Genomic DNA, 23189 nt, shown 5'->3' with positions numbered 1-23189 from the left:
TGGACTCTCGGGGTAGATTCGACCTGGGAGACATGAACTTGCAGACAGTCTCTGTGTTTGTGAGCAATCACTTCCGGGAGTTGGAGAGCGGCTGTGGAAATGTGAGTGTTAGTGATATATCACTATCTATAACTTTTGCTTGTTCTGAGGATGATGTACTTTAACTGAATACGATTTAGTTAACTGTCTTATTCAGATATGTTTTTATTTATTTCAGTATTTTCCTCATGAAGGAAAGGATTCAGTAAAATAATTACAAATTCACTTAAGGCATGTGCAGGAAGAAATAATTCTGTGGTGTATCGCAGTGCTTAATGTTTTCATGGGCTTTGTAACAGGTATTTAAAATAGGGTGCGTAATAAACGGAAGTGTAGTGAATCGCTTCATTCGCTGTAGAAAAAAAATGATTCTGTATCTTGTGTGAAGTCGTGTTTTGTTTGCATTGTCATGTATGTTCATTTTCAATGTCAAAAAGTGCGGCGCTGGAAAAGGCGCATCCAAAAAGCAGGAGAATTGCCGTTTCGAGCATAAGCTCTTCATCAGCGATGTGATGTAGAGCATATGCTCGAAATGTCAACTCTCGTGCTCCTCGGATGATGCCTGATCAGCTGTGCTTTTCCAGCGCCGCAATATTTGACTCTGATCTCCAAGATCTACAGTCCTCACTTTCTCCTATATGTGTGCATTTTGTTCACCCTACCAAACCTAACGAACTTCAGTCAACCTTCATCAAATATTATTAAGTAAGGATTTGCAGAAAATCAAAATTCATATGAATCAGTTTAAATTGTATTAGCAATTGAACACTTCAAAAACAGCAGTCATGGTGTTGAGACATTAACTCATTATATTTAGTTGTAAGAGGAGTTCAGAGTGATTGCCTTTGACACAGGTTTGGGATGAAAGGCAATGTACTAATGTACTTCATGGCTTATTGTAGTCCGGTGACCTCTGTCATGAGACATTTACTGCAGGTAGTCTTACAAATCAGTTCAGTTCATTAACAACTCGCTACAAGCCAAGGAACACAGGAATATTCAAAGCTACTAAAATCTTTAGGAAGCTATAGAAAAAGAACAAAGAAGGAAGCCATAGCTGAAGGCACTGGGTAAAACACCATGCTGCAATTTTTCCTCTTCTGGTACCAGTTAAAATGAAAGATAATCTGAAGCAAATCTGACAGTTTTTTTTCATTTGCAGTAGCAAAACTAAGGAATTGCCACAGATTTAATTTACAAGCCAAAGCAGCGAGAGGTAACTACATTTTTATCACAATTGAGAGACTGACATGAATTGTATTCTGACTTAAATCTCTCTAAAGAACAAAAGATAAAGCAGAAATTTTGAAAACATGAAGAAAGACCACGAGCTTCAATTGTGATCAGTATGCATTCAGCATTAGGGACAAGGTCTAAAAGTGTCCATTGATAAACAGGTGACTGCACAAAGACAACTCCTGAGTCCGGTGAATTCTGTCAACGAGAACTATGTAATTGAGGTCAAGATTTCATTTGGCATAAGAGATTCTGCTGTGAGAGTATTTTTCTCCTCTCTGGAAAGTGATTAATATGTGCAGAGGTGCTGAAGGTAGAGCTAGAGCATATTCATGACAAAACAAACTAAGCCTTTAGACATTATCTTGACAGGCATTCCAAGAATACAGATCACAGGCAAATACATGACACAAAGCAAAATAAGGCATATCCAGCTTGAAAAAAGTGGTATTCTTGCTACAGAAAGCCAAATCATTTTCTGCAAGTGCTTGGTTAGAAGAAAACAGAAGAAGCAAGTGCAGATGGCCACTGGATCTGCATATAATTCTGAAGAATCACTCTGAAACAATTGAACATGTTTGCTAATTTTTGTCAATGGATGCTAAGTGGTTTGAGACATATCAGAATGATGACTGCAGAAGGAGAATAACAAGTGATCCTGAAGTGTGAGATATACAATGGTCATCATGAAACAGCATGAACTTGAGATGCTTGTGTGAAATTACAACTCAGCAATGCCCTTAAATTGAAAAGCGAAGCCCTCAAAAGTAAAGTTGAGGCTATATGATGGCACTACACTCATGCTGTGAGAAGAACTTATTTTGATTTGATTTATTGTCACATGTCCCTGAATACAGTGAAAAATTATGTTTTACAAGCATTACAGGTGGATCATAACATACAAGGACATGGAAATCATAGATGTTTAGACAGAGCAAAGCATACAGTGTTATGACTGCAAAGAGGTTTGCAAAAGCTAGATGAACATTAGATTTGAAATTAGAGAGGTCCATTCAACAGTCTAATAATAGCAGCGAAGAAGTTTTTCTTGAACCTGTTGGTAGGTGTGTTCAAGCTTCTGTATCTTCTGCCTGACAGAACAATTTGGAAGAAATTATTATCGGGATGGAGGTGTCTTTGATGATTTGTAGCATTTCCGTGGCAACAAGAAGTGTAAATGGAGTCAATGGATGGGAGGTTGGCTTTCGTGATGGTTTGGTCTGTGTACACAACTTTGTAGTTTCTTCCTGTCCTGGGCAGAGCAGTTGCCGTACCAAGCCATTATGCATCCAGGTAGAATGCTTTCCTTGGTGCATCTATAAATGCTGGTGATGGTTCTTATGCAATGTTCCCAATTTTCTAAGCCTTCTGAGAAAGAAAAGCCATTGTTGTATCTTCTTGACTGTCCATCTACGAAAGGTCCAGGACAGATTGTTGGTTTTAGTCACATGTAGGAACTTGATGTTGTTGACCCTGTCTACCTCAGCTCCATTGAAATAAATAGTGGTGTGCCCTCCTCTTTTCTTCCTAAATCAATGATCAGTTCTTTTGTTTTTTGCTGTGCAATGGCATTGGGCACAAGACAAAAAGCAGCAATTACTGAGATCAAGCAATAGTAATGGTAATGGTGTTGAATAGCCTGAAGTATGAAGTCAGCCTGCAATGTGATGCCAGCAAGACAGGGCTTGGAGCATCCCTACTGCAACAAAGTCAACCAGCCGTACTTGGATCCAGAGTGTTAATGCAAACAATGAGTATATGCTCAGATCAAGCTGTTGCTTGGGCTACTGCCTTTGCCTGTAATCATTTTCATTAATACCCAATTGGAAGAGACAAAAAGAGTTTGAGTCGAGCCACAAACTGCTTCAAACCATTTTCTTTAAGCAACTACTATTTACTTAAAAGTGTCTGCACCAAATGTTACTCTGGCTACAGAAATATCACGTGAATATGACATAGAAGCAAAAGAAACAGATGAATGTCACTGACAAGCTGTTGACAGAAAGTCTCCTTTTATGAATAATGTAGAGGATGCTGCGACAGAGTGTGAAATCTTCCAGATCCATTGTTAAACAAGAGCTAAACATGTTCTGGTAGTCAGCAGCTCAGCAAAGGCCATTGACCTATTTTTCCTAATCACCCTGTTCAGAGGTGTTATTACACATCTCTGGAGCAGCTCAGGGATAGGGAAGTTACCACTGCACCACAAGATGACCCCCCCCCCCCCCCCCAGCAAAGACATTGAACCTTAAGTGTCTTACTCAACTCAGCCAAACTCCACAATAAGGCAACTGTCCAAGTGTTACAAGACGTAGAGTTGAAAGGATGGCCTGAAAGCATCAAAGACATTCCTGTAGTTGCGAAAGTATATTGGGCACACAGGAATGAATCCACAGCTCGAGGTGGCATATTGAACAAAGGAAATATAATTGTTATCCCAAAGAGGTTGAGAGAAAGATACTGAAGTGCATCAGTGCAAGCTTCCAAGGAATTGAGTCAAGTCTGAAGAAGGCAAGAGACTTGCTGTCCTGGACAAATGTGAGCAATAAAATCAAGAGCCTCATCAGTTAGTGCAGTTCTCATAATGGGTACCAACCAAGCAAGCTAGACACATGACATCCTGGATAGATAATGGATATAGCTAGGAATAAATCTCTTTGCACTCTGAGGAACTGGTTATCTTGTCACGGTAAACACAGATTTTGACTCCTGGGAACTGAACCAGCTGACTTCAATCAACACCACTGAGACTGTGATGCCAACAATGATCCTTAGTACCCAAGTGAAGAATTCAATTCTTTTGTAAAATAAGAGAAAATTCAACATCATACATCATCTATTGTATCCCTGGTTAGATGAAAGGGTTGGGGCATTGGTGAAAACCATCAAAGATATCCTAAAGAAATCAGCAAAGATAAGCCAGTCCTAGAGTGGAGAAACAAACCAACTGAAACCATGAAAAATAGTCCTGTACGAACAAAGACTGCCATTTGCGATTTTGGAGAAGACTACCCAAGGATTGTCATAACATGCCAAAGTTATTCTTCCAATAGCAAAAACATTGCTGAAACCAGGTATGCATTTCAAAATTAAAATAAATTTGGCTTTCAGCCATTTCATCACCTTACCAAATTGCTGAACCAGTTGAGTAGTGGAGAGCTAGTCAGAGTACAAACCTTCAATGTTGTCAACAAGGGTCAGACCAGTTGGTAACTTGGGACCTGTATCCAGTCAGCAAACAGATTTACTATTGCAACCGAAGACATGTATGACAAGAGAAACTGTTTGCTCATTGTAGGTGGCTAATCATTAAGATCTGAATTTGCCATCAGACAGATCAACCATCAATCTCAGAGGGCGGAAGTGGGTACTGTAGATGCCGGAGATTAGAGTCAAGATGAGAGTAGTGCTGGAAAAGCACAGCAGGTCAGGCAGCATCCAAGGAGTAGGAAAATTGACGTTTCTGGCAAAAGCCCTTAATCCGAAATGAGTCATTCGGACTTTTGCCCGAAACATCTATTTTCCTGCTCCTTGTATGCTGCCTGATCTGCTGTTCTTTTTCAGCACCGCTCTAATCTTGACATCAATCTCCGAGGTCTATAGCACCCTGACAATGGAGGTGGAATTACAGTTGTTGCCACAGCATCAGTAGGTTACATGGAAATGCTCCATGAAGCTAAAACATCACCCAGATGAATAGCCAATGATAACTATTCGTGTACCATTGAAAAGCTTTGCAAAGATTGATGAGACTAACAAACTGCTAACAACTGTGTACCAAGCAGGTAACTTGGGGTAACTGACAGAAAAAAAAATGCACATATTGTTTACACTTGTTTAGAAAGAGGTATGTTTGGAGTAGAAGTACTGTCCTAATGTGCTTCCTGGCTGGCTAAAATCATGTGAGCTGAAAATGTGTTGCTGGAAAAGCGCAGCAGGTCAGGCAGCATCCAGGGAACAGGAGAATCGACGTTTCGGGCATAAGCCCTTCTTCAGGAATGGGGAAAGTTTGTCCAGCAGGCTAAGATAAAAGGTAGGGAGGAGGGACTTGGGGGAGGGGCGTCGGAAATGTGATAGGTGGAAAGAGGTCAAGGTGAGGGTGATAGGTCAGACTGGGGTGGGGGCGGAGAGGTCAGGAAGAAGAATGCAGGTTAGGAAGGTGGTGCTGAATTCGATGGATTTGACTGAGACAAGGTGGGGGGAGGGGAAATGAGGAAACTGGTGAAATCCGAGTTCATCCCTTGTGGTTGGAGGGTTCCTAGGCGGAAGATGAGGCGCTCTTCCTCCAACCGTCGTTTTGTTGTGGTCTGGCGATGGAGGAGTCCAAAGACCTGCATATCCTTGGTGGAGTGGGAGGGGGAGTTGAAATGTTGAGCCACAGGGTGGTTGGGTTGGTTGGTCCGGGTGTCCCAGAGGTGTTTCTGAAACGCTCCGCAAGTAGCCGGCCTGTCTCCCCAATATAGAGGAGGCCACATCGGGTGCAGAGGATGCAATAGATGATGTGTGTGGAGGTGCAGGTGAATCTTTGGCGGATATGGAAGTTTCCTTTGGGGCCTTGGAGGGAGGTGAGGGGGGAGGTGTGGGCGCAAGTCTTGCACCTCCTGCGGTTGCAGGGGAAGGTGCCGGGAGTGGAGGTTGGGTTGGTGGGGGGTGTGGATCTGACGAGGGAGTCACGGAGGGAGTGGTCTTTACGGAATGCTGATAGGGGAGGGGAGGGAAATATATCCGTGGTGGGGTCCGTTTGGAGGTGGCGGAAATGACGGCGGATGATGCGCTGTACATGGAGATTAGTGGGGTGGTAGGTGAGGACCAGTGGGGTTCTGTCCTGGTGGCGGTTGGAGGGGCGGGGCTCAAGGGTGGAGGAGCGGGAAGTGGAAGAGATGCGGTGGAGGGCATCGTCGACCACGTCGGTGGGGAAATTGCGGTCCTTGAAGAAGGAAGCCATCTGGGTTGTGCGTTTTTGGAACTGGTCCTCCTGGGAGCAGATGCGGCGGAGTCGAAGGAATTGGGAGAATGGGATGGCGTTTTTACAGGGGGCAGGGTGGGAGGAGGTGTAGTCCAGGTAGCTGTGGGAGTCGGTCGGTTTGTAGTAGATGTCCGTGTTGATTCGGTCGCCTGAGATAGAAATAGAAATAGAAAGGTCGAGGAAGGGGAGGGAGGAATCTGAGACTGTCCAGGTGAATTTGAGGTCGGGGTGGAAGGTGTTGGTGAAGTGGATGAACTGTTCAACCTCCTCGTGGGAGCACGAGGCAGCGCCGATACAGTCATCGATGTAGCGGAGGAAAAGGTGGGGGGTGGGGCCAGTGTAGTTGCGGAAGATGGACTGTTCCACATATCCTACGAAGAGGCAGGCATAGCTGGGGCCCATGCGGGTGCCCATGGCTACTCCTTTCGTTTGGAGGAAGTGGGAGGATTGGAAAGAAAAGTTGTTCAGGGTGAGGACCAGTTCAGTCAGTCGAAGGAGGGTGTCAGTGGAAGGGTACTGGTTGGTACGGCGGGAAAGGAAGAAGCAGAGGGCTTTGAGTCCTTCGTGATGGGGGATGGAGGTAATAATCATGTGACCTCTATCATAAGACACTCACTTAAGGTATCTAACTTATAAAGTTGTCTTTATTGAACTCTGAGCAGAATATTGTCTCGTGAATTTGTAACAATATTAAAGCATCACTTGACTGAGGGTAACATCAAAGAGCCCTGAAAAACAGTCCCATTCAGTGGCAATTGGGGAACACTTCAGTTGGATGGACTTAAGGTAAATATTTTTTAATCAACCTGTTCAGAGATATTGTTACTCTGTAGCAGGTAGGACTTGAGCTCAGGCCTCCTGGCTGAGAGGCAGGGATGTTAGCACTGCACCACAAAAGCCCCAGTCTTCAGGGTAGTGTTTTAGGACCAACCATTTTCAGTTGCTCCATCAATGAAGTAAAGTCATCATAAGATTCAAATGAAGTTGATTGCACAATATTTAGTATCATTTGTATATTATCGGATGTGGTCCGAAAAGTGGAAAGTAATATTTGTGCCACACAAGTACCAGGCAATGCCCAATCCAATCATCTCACTTCGACATTATGATAACTTGGGGATTATGTGATAATGTTATCATTAACCAGAAATTGAAGTGGACCAGCCAAATTGTCCTGAAGAGAGTCAGCAACATCTCACTCTCTGTCATGTGAATTCACTGCAAAAATTGTACGGCTTGCCATAACTTGGTAAAACAGGTAGTTTAGGAAAGGGAAATGACCAAGTAGCCTGTTCCCAAACATTGATGCACAAAAATGTAACTGAAAATGAATGTGAAAGTTGAACATGATCTTTGAAACTATTTATTTCAAGTTGAAAACAATTGTAAAACCTGTAAACATTAATGAAAATTATTGTTCCTGCCTTTTTTTGTTTAATAGGATTAGAAGTCATGTTTCCATTGAAGGAGAAGGACAGGAGAGTTGTCCAGATGTTGCTCAGTGCAGGATGCTGTCCTCGATGTATACTAAGATTCTGTTCTGTTGGGATTCAGCCTACGTACAGGCTTTCATGCAAGGTTTTTGAAATGTTTTATTTTCATTTAAAAGTTTAACAATGTGAGCTTCTTAAAAAAACAGTTTGAACACCTGGAAAATGCTATTATGTGTCACAAGAATCAGTGCTGTATCCATTGCTTTTCATCATTTATATAAATGGTTTGGATGTGAATATAGGAGGTATGGTTAGTAAGTTTGCAGATGACAACAAAATAGGTGATTGTAATGCACAATGAAGGACATTATCCCAGAGTACATCGGGACATTGATCAGCTGGGCCAGTGGGCCAAGGAGTGGAATGTGGAATTTAATTTAAATAAATGTGAGGTGTACATTTTGGTAAGGTAGATCAGTTCAGGGCTTGTACACTTAATAGTAGGCCCTGGGGAGCATTGCTGAACATAGGGGTGCAGGTGCATAGTTCCTTGAAAGTGGAGTCGCAGGTAGAAGGGTGGTGAAGAAGGCATTGGTCAGAGCACTGAGTACAGGAGTTGGAATATCATGTTGCAGCTGTACAGGACATTGATGAGGCCACTTCTGGAATACTGCATACAATTCTGGTTGCCTTCCTATAGGAATGATGTTGTTAAACTTGAAGGTACAGAAAATATTTGCCAGGATGTTGCCGGGACAGGAGGGTTTGAGCTGGAGGGAAAAGCTGAAAAGACCAATGCTTTTTTCCCTGGAGTGTTGGAGACTGGGGGGTGACCTTATTGAGGTTTATAAAATCATGAGTGGAATGGAATCATTAGAATCCCTAGTATAGAAACAAGCCATTTGACCCAGCAAGTCCACCAACCCTCCGAACAGCATCCCACCCAGTCCCAACTCCCCACTCTTTCCTATAACCCTGCATTTCCCATGGCTAACACACCTAAACTATACATCCTTGAATGCTATGGGCAATTTAGCATGGCCAATCAACCTAGCCTGCACACCTTTGGACTGTGGGAGGAAACCGGAGTACCCAGTGGAAATCCACATAGACATGGGGAGAATGTGCAAATTCCACACAGACTGTAAGGTACTGGTACTGGTCCCTGGTACTGTAAGGCAGTAGTGCTAACCACTGAGCCACTGTACTGCCCTAAATGGATAGGGTGAGTAGCCATAGTCTTTTTCCTAGGGTGGGGGAAGTCCAGAACTAGAGGGCATAAGTTTAAGGTGAGAGGAAAGATTTAAAAAGGATCTGACATTTTCATGCAGAGGTTGGTGCATGTATGGAATGAGCTGCCAGAGGAAGTGGTGGAGGCTGGTACAAATGCAACATTTAAAAGGCACCTGGATGGATGTATGATTGGGAAGGATTTAGAGGGATATGGGCCAAATGTTGGCAAATGGGACTGGGTCAGGTTGGAGTATTTGGTTGGCGTGGATGAGTTGGAGTGATGCTGTATTTCCATGTATCTATGAATCTATATAATCTTTATTAAGTAAAAAATCTCTAACCTCCCTATAAAATCTCTCTATAGCTCCAACCCCATCTACCTCTAACTTCTAACATTGGTGGTAGCACTCTCAGCCATCTTGCCTTCAACAGTCAGAAGTTACTCCCTAAAACCCTTTATCTCAGGACATTTTTCCTTCTCTTCTAAATCACTTTGATAACTTATTTCTTCATCAATTTTCCCCCCTTTCTTCTCTTCATAGAATCTCATAGAACTCATCGAATGCTGACTGTGAAGAAGCAGGTCATTCATTCCATCGGGTCCACACCAATCCTCTGAAGAGCATTCCATCCAGACCCACTCCATTCCTGTAACCCCATATTTTCTGTAGCTAATCCACCTAGTCTGCATACATCTGAGTAATGTAGCATGGCCAATCCACCTAACCTCAACATCTTTGAAGTGTGGGAGGAAACCAGAGCACCTGGAGGAAACCCACGCAGACACTGAGGATGTGCAAACTTCATATTCCCTGGCACTGTGCGGCAGTAATGCTAACAGTCGAGCCACCTTCATGCCGATCTGTAGTACATTAGCACATTTTGCTATTTCAAAGGTGCTATACAAGTTGAAGCAACTAGCAAATACATTGCGAATGGACTTTCCTCAATTCCAGTTCACAGACCTGGCTGGAGATTCGCTATCCATTTGATGCCTGAAATCATGGCTTTTCTTTGAATCATCCATTCCAAAATATATTGCTGCAAAACCTCAAACCATCTCATAAATGCAGTGCAATATGGGGTCAGCTTGTACATCTTTCTTGCTTAAAATAATGATGCAACACTTTATCTCGTTGAATAGTCACTTATCTTCTCTAGCCAAGCTTCTGTAGCTAAAACATTGCTTAAAACCTCTGAAAATACTGTTTGTTCCGGTAGACTCCCTCTACCCATCACCCCCCCCCCCCACCCCAAATGTCTGTGTTTAGGAGGAGGCTGAAAACCATGACAATTACTAAACAGACATAAAACAAATTCCATTAAATAAACAATTTTTAAAAAACTTATTGGCAGTCATACTGGATGAATACGTTCATGAACAGTATACCCAGATGTGACACAAGAAAGGTTCAGTGAACGGGAGCCTTACAATCTATAGGTCTTGTTCTCCCAAGTGGGCGGCACGGTGGCACAGTGGTTAGCACTGCTGCCTCACAGTGCCAGAGACCCGGGTTCAATTCCCGCCTCAGGCGACTGACTGTGTGGAGTTTGCACGTTCTCCCCGTGCATTGACCATGCTAAATTGCCCGTAGTGTTAGGTAAGGGATAAATGTAGGGGTATGGGTGGGTTGCGCTTCGGTGGGTCAGTGTGGACTTGTTGGGCCGAAAGGCCTGTTTCCACACTGTAATGTAATGTAAAATGTAACGTAAAAAAAAATGTAAGCATGTTGCTGTGACCACAAGACCTGCCTCATAACTTGTGTACCATATCACAAAATATGGGCATGTCTAAAAGCTTGGTCAAAGTGATTGGTTTTAAGGAGCAACTCAACAAAGGATCACTGGGGAGACTGAAGGTGAAAATTCTAGAGTCTATGGCCTAGACATTCCACAAAAAAGGTGATGATGAAGAATTCAAATGCAAAATCTGCTAGAAATTGAAGTAAGAGATCTCAAATGGTTTGTAAAGCTGGAGGGGTAGTGGAGATGGTGAGAAATGAGGCCTTCAAATCCTTTGAAGACAAAGATAGCAGACTTGTAACTGAGATGCTGCTGGACTGTGAAGCAGCATAGAAGTGATCAGAAGGGTGAAAGGTGAGGAAATCTTAGTGCAACTTAGGACACAGCAGCAGAGTTTTAGATGAGATCAGGTTAATGGAAGATGGGGCATCAGTTAGAGAGCCCTGGAAAAATCAGGTGTGGACGTCATAAAGACATGGATAAAGGTTTCAACAGCAGGTGAGCTAAGCAGGGGTGGAGGCAGATGTATGGTCTTGATAATTGAAAAGATGAGGTCAGACGTTCAGCTCATGGTCAAATATTACATGAAGATTGTGAGCAGTGCGGCTCACGATATGTTAGGGTCAAAGGATCATACTCTTAGTTACCTTTGTAACAATATATTTGAGTTTCTAAAAGGCAAGTTGAACTTAGTCAATTGCTTCAAAAAAAACTTTTCTAATCAATCTGTTCAAAAATGTTATTACACACCTCTGGCTGCTGTGGTTCTGTTCGCCGAGCTGGAAGTTTTTGTTGCAAACGTTTCGTCCCCTGTCTAGGTGACATCCTCAGTGCTTGGGAGCCTCCTGTGAAGTGCTTCTGTTGCTTGTCGTCTGTGTGTGACACACATGAATTTGACTGGGACAACACTACCATTATAGGGCAAGCGAAACAAAGAACAGCCAGGGAATTCCTAGAAGCTTGGCACTCATCCACAAACTCCATCAACAAACACATAGACCTGGACCCAATATACCGGCCACTACAGCGGACAGCTGAAACTGACAACCGGAAGCGGCAGGGACAGGCCACTATAAAATACCGGAGGAAACACCACAGAAGCGCTTCACAGGAGGCTCCCAAGCACTGAGGATGTCACCTAGACAGGGGACGAAACGTTTGCAACAAAAACTTCCAGCTCGGCGAACAGAACCACAGCAACGAGCACCCGAGCTACAAATCTTCTCACAAACTTTGAACACACCTCTGGATTTGGGGCCCTCTTGTGGTGCAGTAATAGGGTCCCTATCCCTGATAATGCATTTATGAACAATACACCTGGACGCGACACAAGGGAGGTTCAATGATGGGGAACCTTTCAAGCCAAAGGTCTTGTTCTCCCAAGCATACTACCATGACCATAAGTGGCTTGAGTGGATATGTAAATGGGGAAGATGTGAGGATTCCACCACTTTGATTAAGTTGGTCAGAGGAGGCTTGCCCACACCACCCTCGCCGTCACACTCATAATTTGTATATTGGGTGTATAATTTGTATCATAATTTGTATATTGGGTTCAAGTCCCACCTGCTCTAGAGGTTTGAAATAACATCTCTAACAGGTGGGACTTGAACCCAGGTCTCCTGGCTCAAAGGTAGAGCTGTTGCACCACAAGACCCTTTACGAAGTAGTTAGATCCTGTCTATAACCACACAACTTCTTTCTTTACTACAGATATGCCCTCGTATTGGTGTATTTATGATTCCTTGATAAGGGCTACCAAGCTGTGGAGTGTATCATCACTGTCTTAATCAACCTTGGAAGTCTGGATCTGAAATAAAACCAATATCTCTGTCTTGCATCTTTCACTTGAAAACATTAGGTTGTAATCTTCACTCTGTTTGCAATCCCATGATGCATTTCTTTGTAAAATTAAGCTAAACAGTCACATGATGTGAGAATGCTAAGCTCTGCATTGGTGATACAGTGTACTTGATTAGAATAATTGTTTCATTTATCAATCAATGTTACTTTAAGTGAGGATGACTAACCTAAATGAATCATGAAATGTTTAGTTTACCTACTAATCACACAGCCAAGAGCCCACAAGCAATCCCCACAGCGTTTGGTTGACAAGCTTCCCATTTGACTGGGTCCCTGGCCAGTCAACATCAGCAATGGCAGACTGAGGCATTAATTGCTGACTTCAGGACTTCGATTAATTGGCAGCAAGCATCCTCTGACCAACTTAATCAAAGTGGTGGAATCCTCACATCTTCCCCATTTACATATCCACTCAAGCCGCCACAGGCAATGGTATAAAATTTTACCCATGTTTATCCTTTCACCCAGCCACTTTCCCAACACCTTTTCACCCCCACAATATTGTGCCATCGGTTCAGCATCTCACAGAACCTTGTGGAATTTAATTCAATATAACACAGGTGCAACATGTTTCAATGATAATTGATCCAGTGGTCAGATACAGTTTAATGTAAATCTGAAGAGGCACACTGTCCACTTTTATGAATATGTTAAATAAGCCATCACAAACAGAACATTTTTAAATATAATGTTGGTGTTTCAGGAATTGTTCACGGAGCTCCACAAGTTCTTGAACGATGAAGAAGATAAATCTAAGGTAGTGGAATATGATCAACCACCTTGTAAGAAGATCCGATTGTTGGATTCTGAAAAGAATGATTCTGATTCAGAGCAAAATGGAGCAGTCAAATTGCTGTCCAGTGGAAATGTCCTTCCTGATGATGAGGTTAAAACCTGCACCGTGTGTCTGGGCATTCTACAAGACCTATGTGAAACAGATTTTGTCAAAAAGGTTTGCTTTATCAAGATCTCTGTTAGATAAATTAACCTTAAACCTGTTATAAACCTCTTTAGATGTCAGACGCTGATCAAACAGTTTAAGTTTTGTATGGTGAGTTAAATCATTAATAGCAAGGAATTTTAATATTTCAGGAAGGCAAGGTCATGCATTAATTCAGTTTCTTACTTGTTTCGAGCTTTCTGTCATTAGTGACCTTAATAAGGTAGGCGAATGGAGTCTTGGCATTCATTGCTGAAGGAATAGAGCACAAGTAGAGAATTGTGGCTGCAATTATACAAGGTATTGGTGAGACCACTGTCAGGAATAATGTAGACAATTTTGGTCTCCTCACTTGAGATGGAATGTAGTTGCATTAGAAGCAGTTCAGAAGAGTTTCACTAGATTGATTCCAGTGATGAGGGGTTTGTCTCAAGAGAGATTGAGTACTTCAGGCTCTTACTGTCTGGAGTTTAGAAGAATGAGAGATCTCATTGAGATATTTCAGATGTTAAAAGGGATTACAAAGTAAACAGAGGATTTTTCCTTGTGGGGCAATCTCAATGAGAGGTCGTTCTTTTAAAATAAAAGATAAGATGATGAGAAATTACTTCTCCCAAAGGAAGAATTCACTACTCCATAAGAGTGTGGGGATGCTGGGACATTGAAAAAATTTAATGATGAGATAGGCAGATCTGTTCACATGTGCTAGTGGCAAATTCAAATGGTACATGCATTAACAAATTGTGGATGCACATCTTTCAAATGGTTGAAGAGGAAAACCATATTTTACTTTAGATGGTTGGCTGATTGGGTCAGTGTAGTACTTTTCAGCGCCTTGCGAACTGAGCTCGAATCAAGACTACAGTCAGCTTTCTCAACTGTCATAAGCATTCTCGGTCTCTCTTGCTCTCCCCAGCTTGAACATTTGCTCCATAGTCTGGAGGAAACATTTCCAGTTTCACAAACCCCAAATTCCTGGGACAATTAAATTTTGGTTTTGGGTACATTGCTGATAACTGAAGTTAGGCCCACCGCCCATTAAAAGAGTTGAGGCAGCCAAAGCTGTCTGATGTGAAGCCTAGCTGTCCAAAATGCATAGCTTGATGTGCTGTGACCCTTTTAAAAAGCACAGTGTAACAAAAAGAAAAGCTTTGCCCTCACTTCACCCACACCCCTGATACTCCATCTGTGGCAACCCATGCCACCCCATGTCCTTCAAGCATCCACCATGGCTCTTCATTCCCTCCATGCCAACATGTGCCTTTCTACCCATCCAAGGCTTTTTATAGCCTTCATGATGTCCTCCTGCCATCAAAATCGCATTGACCAAGTGTGACATCAAGGAGCAAACTGGAATCCGAAGGAACTAGGGGCCAAACTTTCCATTGGTTGGAGTCAAACCTAGCACATGGAAAGAGTGTTGTGATTGTTGGAAGTCAGTCATCTCAGCTGTAGGATATCTCTGCAGATGTGCCTCCGGAGTGTCCTAGGCTCAATCATCTCAGCTGCTTCATCAAAGACCTCCCCTCCAATGAAAGGTCAGAAGTGTCCAATTAACTGTAAGCATACCAAATATTCAGCACCATTCCTTAAATACTGAAGCAGACCATCTTCAAATGCAACGATACCTAGACAATATCCAGGCTTGGGCTTGTAAGTGGCACGTAACATTCACACCACATAAATGCCAGGCAATGACCATCTCCAGTAAGACACGATCTGAACCACAGCCCCTTGAAATTCAATGGTGTTACCATCACTGAATACTCCACTATCAACATCCTGGGGGTTATCATTGACCAGAAATTCAACATAAATACAATAGCTACAAATGTAGGTCAGAAACTAGCAATACTGCTGTGAGTAACTCCTTAAATCTCTAAAGGGACACGTCAAGAATGCAATGGAATACTCCCCCCCCCCCCCCCTTGCTTGGATGAATGCAGTTCCAATGAGACTGAAGAAGCTTAACACGTCCAGGACAAAGTAACCCACAATTGGCACCGCATCCACCAGCAACCACTCCCTCCATCACAGGTGCTCAGTAGCAGCAACAATCTACAAGGTGCACTGTAGAGATTCGCTCAAGATCCTTAGACAGCACCTTCCAAACACATGACCACTTCCATCTAGAAGGACAAGTGCAGCAGATACATGGGAACACTACTACGCCGTAAATTCCCCTTGAAGCCATTCACCAACCTGACTTGAAATTATTTGTTGTTCTTTCAGTGTCACTGGATCAAAATCCTGGATCAAATGCCTCTGTAATGGCATTGTTCATCGACCTACAGTGCATAGAGTACAGTGGTTCAAGAAGGCAGCTCACCACCATCTTCTGAACGGCAACTAGAGACAGGCAATAAATGCTGGCCAGCCAGCAACTTTGTCATTTCATCACAGAATAAGAAATGTAGTGGTGGTGCACAAGCAGCAGGGATGGTGAGGTGTCCCAACTGAGAGTGTACGAAGCATCAGAAGTCAGGAAAGGTTAATAGTTTAATGTAGTATAGGAGGGAGAGATGGATGACAGCCATTGAGAGGAGATGCTGCACACAATGGTGAGAGTTGTAGACCATTGGCCCCTGAAATAAAATCAGAAAATACTGGAGAAACTCAACTGGTATGGCTGCATCTGTGGAGAGAGAAATGTTAACTCTGTTTCTCGTTGCAAAGATGGTGTCAGATCTGCTAGATTCCTGAGAGCTCAACATTGAGAAATTAAAATTGTTACTGCGCCGTTGCAAACTCGTCTCTTTTGCCACTGATTCAGTCCTTCTGTCTGACAGCTTCCTTGAGCTTACCTCAGTTGTTGGCGACTGTGACTCCCTTTTGACGTCAACTTCAGTTTCGGACTCCAAATCCTTTCCATCTAAAAGCCCACATATTTGTACCTCTGCAACATTTCCTGCTACTGTTTTACTTTTCTATTATTTGGTTTCTATTTAATGTGGTTTGCAGTTATTAAAGAAAAACTCCTGGATACCAAAAATCAAGTCCAAGTATGCATAAATGTTTCCAAGGTGAATAACCTTCTCTGTATCTAATCAGTAGAAACCAGTTAGGCTCACCATATTCAATGGCCTAATTTTGGATAATTTATCTTTAAGCTGTTTTTGTCAACAAAATTTCATGACTGTTATTGCTCCTAATGACCTCCATCTGCTCATGCTAGTAAGAACTCATAAAAATTACTTGTTTTACATGAGTCATTGCGTATGTTGGCTGATGAGACCATATTGGGAAAATTACATGTACAAAAACATGTATAATGAGTAGTTATCAATGGAAATGATGATTCTGCCATGAGTCAGTACTGAGGAAAAGGGAAGCAAGAACAAAAATGAGACTTTGTACACTATCTAAAAAAGGAGGCTGCCTGCAAAATAAGTACAAACTTTAAAGGAGTTTATTGTTTGTGTTTTTTCAAGTTTGTATTCTGCGGAGAATAGATAGCTTTTTGTTTGTTTTTAGGTGTGTGCTGAAGTGGACTCTGCTGGTTATCATTTTAACAGTCTCGTATTTTCAGTTTCACTGCCTCCCCAGCTTTTAGTCAGAGAGGTGAGTCGTCCAACTTATCTTTTTTGATAAAAATGCACTTTTTTGTTCCATAAAATGTATATCTGAACCTTGTTTTGCTTCTCTTTGTTAATTTTCTTGACTGTAAATTTGCTTATCAGTCAGAGATATGAAGACAGCAAGTTTGTCTATGAACTCTATCCATTGGAAGATTATGCTCTTTACACTTCAGTTCAAATAATGAGAGACAGAAACACAGTTAATGTAAGTTTCTTGTCTTTCCTTTAACATGTCACACGAATCTCTGTCTAGGATCCCGGACCAAATGTAGTTGAGTTTGAGCACCTCCTTGTTCAGGCATCTGCTTTCAAACTCTCTTGTGAGTAGAAACAGACCATGTAGCCACCAGTACTACTAAACCTGTCTGTTTAGTTGTTTGCTCAATGCAATGTTAGTTGTTTTATAATTAACCAAGTGTAAGTCTTTGGTTCTTTTGGTCAATTATCAATAAAGGAGCTTGATGCCATCCAAGACAAAGCATCCCATTTGATTGGCACATTATCTATCATCTTCCACACATAACACACAGTTCTAGCAGTGTCTATCCATCTAAAAGATCCACTGCGGCAATTAGTCAATGCTCTTTGGACAGTAGCTTCCAAAAGCCCTCACTCTGTACTGTCTGGAAGAATAAGCACAGCACATGTATGGAAACACCACATGCAATTCCACTTTCAATCACCACACCATCCTGACTTGGAATTATACTGTTGCTCCTTTACTGCTGTGCGTCAAAATTCTGTAACTCCCTCCAACAGTGCTGTAGTTGAACCAGTACTACATCAACCATTCCAGTTGAATAACATTGCCGTCGTCACAAGGGATGGACAGTAAACACTGAGGTTACAGTCAGCTCCCATGTCACCTGAATGAATGAAATAAACTCAGTGCCACGTGAACAAACATATGAACAAGGGAACAATAGTAGAGCACTTGGGCCTTCAAGCCTGCTCTGCCATTCACTAAGATCATGGCTGTTCTGAATTTTAACCTCAACTCTACATTCCTGTATGCCCCTGATAACCTTTCATCCCCTTAATAATCAGGGTTTTCCAAAGACATTCACCTGAGAGGGAAAAAAAAAGTTTCCTCATCTCTGTTCTAAAGGGATGCTCCCTTATTTTTAAATTATCTCAAATTTTAGATTCTCCCACAAGAGGAAAAGTCCTTTGAGCATCCACCTGGTCATGTCCCCTCTGGACCTTGTTTATTTCGATTAAGTCATTTTGACTCTTCTGAACTCCAGAGGATGAAGAACTCGCCTGTCTCGTCTTTCTTCTTAAGGGTCATTCCAAGTATTTGTCTAGTAAACCTTCTACGAATTGCTTCCAATGTATTAACATCCTTCCATAAAAATGGCTTCCAATGTATTAACATCCTTCCATAAAAATGGTAACCAATACTCCAGATATGGTATAACTATTGCCTTGTATAACTGCTATTACATTCAGTCCCCCTCACAATAAAACACAATGTTTTATTTGTTTTCCTGATTACTTGTTGCAGTGATTCATGTGCCAGGACACCCAGATCTTTCTGCATTTCAGAGCTCTGCCATCTGCTTTTTTATTCTTTCTGCCAAAATAGACTATTTCACATATCCCCACATTGTACAGTTTGGGTATCCTACATCTGCACGTCCAAGAGCCACAAAGACCTAAAAACAGAAGGTTTTTCAAAAGCATCCTCCTGTGTCCTCAACAAGCAATTGGAACCGAATGGACCCAAAGACCTAAACTCCAATGTCCAGGACTATTTCTAAAAGGAGGAAACATGGAGACAAAACTACAGTACTATCGGGCTTAGGAAAGTTATCAGCAAAAGTCAATACCTTCAACAACAGAAACTGATAAAAGTCATTTTAAATCAAGAATAACCTGTCGAGTAAATAGGCTGTGTCCAAAAAACAAAATTGTCTTATTTCCAAAAAGATGTTAGCCCCATGGTTTCCAGATAAGAAATACCAGACCTGTACTCCATTTGCTAGAACTTTACCCACTCGCTCATCCTATCCCGGTCCCTTATGTCTTTTTCACAATTCACTTTCCTATCTTTGTGTCATCAGCAAATTTAGTTCTCATACCTTTGGTATCTTCATCCAAAAAACTTTGTATAAATTGCAGAATTGAGGCTCCAGCGCCGACTCCTATGGCACAGCACTCGTGACATTCTGCCAGTCTGTATCAAATCTAGATTTTCCATTTGTTTTATGATTACTTCGCAGATTTCTTTTAAAAAAAAAATCAATATATCTAAACCTTTGATTTGTTGCTGCTCCACTCTGTTATGAAACATGCGGTATATGTTTAGTTTTGCTGTAGTATTGTGTAAAATCTGATTTCACATTTCATTACATTGACTGCATCTGTTGTGTCTGTTCCACTAGTCTGTATCCTTTTTGATGGTTATAGTTTATATTTTTGAGCTGTACGCTGATTTTTATCTCGCAATGTGCCACTGTTTACAAGAATACTGTGTAATTTCTTGGGTTGTTCCTTTTTAAAATTTGAACAACAGGTGGCGAACTAAACTAGATTTATGAAAAACTTGCCATTTTTCATATGATCTTCCACTGTCAGCAGTTAAGTTTTCTTTCTACGGAAGTATTAACAAATCAGAAAACATAGCTAATTTACATTTGTGTGAATATCCTGACCTAATTAGTATCTATTCAGGGTTTTGTAAATAGTCCTGTTGATGGTTACTGGTTTCAATTTCTGTGAATCTTATTCCTGTCAGCGTCAAATGGAGAAAGGCAATGTTAAGATAAGGGAGTGTAACACTTTATTATGTCTGTGACCTCATATCAGCATAAAGCAACACTCGAGTCAGATGCTAGGTTAGGGGCTATATTCAGTAATATGCTTTAACCTCGATGTCAGATAGGCAATCCTTGCACATTGATGTGATTTTTCTTTTTCTCGCACTAGCCATACTTGTTATGTGAATGAAATTACAGTTTAATGCCACTTAATTAAGGAGGGATTTGTGTTGTGGATCCATAACCATTGAGGGGAATACCACAAATACTGTGAAATGGGTGACTGTTTATTTTATATTTGTATTCCTTCCTAAGGATAAACTACGTACTAATTAGACAAATCTGAAAATTGGGGCTGGATGATACATTGCAACCCCCATTCCCCCCAAAAAAAACCCAAATGTGTTTTGTTGGGAAGGGGACAAGTGAAATGTCAGGTGGGTAGCTTCGCTACCTTCCCACCTACTGCTAACTGACTCCCATATTAGGCTAGGTAGGCATGTGCTGAAATCAGCAGCCTGCCAGCCCTACTTCAATAACTCATTACAGAACAACCTCGATTATCTGAACAAGATGGGCGGAGAGTATTTTGTTCGGATAACTGATTGTTCGGCTAACGTTTTTACGGGACCTTGAGATCTTGTTCAGATCATTCGAAATTCGGATAATTGACATTTGGATAACTGAGGTTGTTCTGTAAATGTTTATTCGGCTTCTTATTTAGCCTATTGACCAGGATAATGTGCTGTCCAAACCATAATATGCTTAGTGTTTGCAGGCCACTTTTTGTAGGGGAGATTAAAAAAAATGCAGGAAAGGGGGGCTGGTGCCCACTGTGTATTGGGTGCACTTACACCCTGCCCATGATGTTAGCACACACTTGGTATCCCAGAGACACTGAATGCCCGCAGCTTCTGGTCTGCTGTCAAGGGCTCCATAACGAGCTTCTGCAAAGGCACTCCTGATCACTCAGAAACACTTGAGTGGTTCAATGACAATGTCCAGTCGCAAGGCATTTCTGAACATTGAACAACAACCCAATGTGAGGGGACTTGTGACAAGCTGAGTCTCTTTTTCTCATGACAAAAGTAGGTTGAGCTTTCTTTAAAATAATTATAGGTTTGATAGGATGAATGTAGAGAGTATGTTTCTCTATGTGAGGAAGAGCATGATTTAACACCATCAATATATTTGGTCTTCGAAATATCTGACTGGAAATTCAGGAAGATCATCTTTACACAAATTGTGATGAGAATGTGGAAAACTTGTTACCACAGGAGGTGTTTGAAGTAAATAGTTTGCCTACTTTTTATTCATTAATGAAATGTAGGTGTCACTGGCTGGGTCAGCAGTCATTGCCCATCCCTAGTTACCATTGCAGTCCATGTCCTTAGGTATGCCACAATGGCGTTCAAGAGTTCCAGTCAGGATGGTGAGTGGCCTTGAGGGGAACTTGCAGGTTATGGGATCATATATCTGCTACCTAGATGTAAGTGTTCATAGGTTTGGAAGGTTCCGAGAGAAAATGAGGACTGCAGATGCTGGAGATCAGAGTCTGAAATGTGTGATGCTGGAAAAGCACAGCAGGTAAGGCAGCATCCAAAGAACAGGAGAGTTGAAATTTCGAGAACAAGCCCTCCATCGTAAGCCGTAATGTCAACTCTCCTGCTTCTCGGATGCTGCCTGACCTGCTGTGCTTTACCAGTGCCACACTTTTCGACTTTGGAAGGTGCTGTCTAAGGAAATCTTGGTGATTTTTTTTTGCAGTGCATCTTGTAGACAGTATACACTGCTGATACTGAATGTCGGTGATGAGGGGAATGGATGTTTGTGGATTTGATGCCAAACAAGGGAGCTACTTTGACATGGATCGTTTCAAACTTCTTGAGTTTGAAACTGCACCCATCCACCCAAATGGGAGAATACCATCAAACTCCTAACATGTGTCTTGTAGATGGTGAACAGCGGTGGGCAATGGGAAGCGGGCAGTGGGGTTGGTCAGGAGATGAGTTACTCATTGCAGGATCTATAGCTTCTGACCTGCTCTTCTAGGCATTGCTTTATTATGGTTAATGGTTAATCGAGTTCAATCTCTGGTGAATGACAACCCCACAGATGTTAATAATAAGGGAGTGAGTGATGATAATGCTATTGAATGTCAAAGGACAATGGTTAGGTTCTCTCTTGTTGGTCATGGTCATTTTGCGGCATTACTGTGGTTCTGATGTTACTTGCCACTTTTCAGCTGAAGCCTATATGTTGTCCAGTTTTGCTGCATTTGGTTATGGACTGTTTCAGTAATTATTTTGAATGATAGTGAGCACTTACCAGTGAACCTTTCCACTTCTGAACGTATGGTGAAGGGAAGGTCATTGATGAAACAGCTGGTGATAGTTGGGCCTAGGGCACCATCCTGAGGAACTCCTGCAGATTTGTCCTGGAGTTAAGGTGACTGATGTACCCAGCAATCTGCCTATTGCAGATGCCTCTGTCTGTGATAGTATCAGTAAAAGTAACCAACACACAGATCTTGAGACAAAGTCCCACCTCTTCACATTAAGAATACCTTACATTGTGTTGTGTGGCACTATCGCCATGTCAAATGGGACAGACGATAAACAAATCAAGCAGCTTGAGACTGGGCAACTATGAGGCACTATTGGCCATCAATAGCAGCAGAGATAGTCAAGCAGGAGGCTGGAAGAACACAGCAAGCCAGGCAGCATCAGGAGGTGGAGAAGCCAATGTTTCAGGTGTAACACTTCAGGACTGGGGGTGGATGTAAGGGGAACTGCAGATAAAGGGGGTGGTGAGGGCAGGGTCGTGAAGTAGGGATAGATGAAGACAGGTAGAGGCTACGACCTGGTTGTTCAATGGGAGGAATGAATCTGCTAGGTGGCTGGGAGGAGTGGAGGGGGTTGGGCAGTGAGTCGGAGAATGGGAAGGAAGGTTATTTGAAATTTGGGAACTCAACTTTGAGTCCTCCAGGCTGTAGGCTGCCCAGGCGGAAGACAAGGTGTTGTTCCTCCAATTTGCAGTTTAGTTCGTTGTGGCAATGAAGGAGGCCAAGGATGGTCATGTCGGAAAGTGAGTGGGAAGGAGAATCAAAATGGGCAGTGACCACCCCCATTTCCTGTTCCACTGCTCTAAACTGCACCCCCCTCCAATCACAATAAAGACAGAGTACCCCTTGTCCTCACCTACCACCTCCCCAGTCTCCACATTGTCTTTTAACATATCTGCCAACTCCAACGAGAGTCCATCACCAAGAACACCTTCCACTCCCCACCCCTCTCTGCTTTCCGCAAGGACCGTTCCCTTTGACAATCCTTGGTTTGAGCCACTCTCCCCACCAACATTTCCCCCCCCCCCACTCACCCCGCCGAACTCCCAGGT

At 42.4% G+C, this 23189-nt stretch overlaps 1 protein-coding gene across 2 annotated transcripts in view; it reads left to right on the top strand.

Moving 5' to 3' along the window:
* The first annotated feature begins 1 nt into the window (after position 1).
* The window catches only part of pus10 (pseudouridine synthase 10), a 77728-nt gene continuing 54540 nt past the window's right edge, over positions 2-23189 (top strand). The window contains exons 1-4 of one of the 2 annotated variants that reach the window (XR_015758462.1): positions 2-101; positions 7683-7819; positions 13217-13465; positions 16928-17014. Coding sequence is in view for 1 of the 2 variants with exons in the window: in XM_043696059.2 (XP_043551994.1) it covers positions 7694-7819; positions 13217-13465; positions 16928-17014 (462 nt within the window). In the remaining variant the exon portion in view is untranslated. The remainder of the gene's footprint in view (positions 102-7682; positions 7820-13216; positions 13466-16927; positions 17015-23189) is intronic. The other variant, XM_043696059.2, reaches the window with a different exon arrangement.

Source organism: Chiloscyllium plagiosum, unplaced genomic scaffold (assembly GCF_037043375.1).
Source record: "Chiloscyllium plagiosum isolate Xiang-an unplaced genomic scaffold, Cpla_swu_hap1 HiC_scaffold_10, whole genome shotgun sequence".
Lineage (NCBI taxonomy): Eukaryota > Metazoa > Chordata > Chondrichthyes > Orectolobiformes > Hemiscylliidae > Chiloscyllium > Chiloscyllium plagiosum.
The sequence above is the reverse complement of the archived record's forward strand: the minus strand, read 5'-3'. Positions and strand labels throughout refer to the sequence as shown.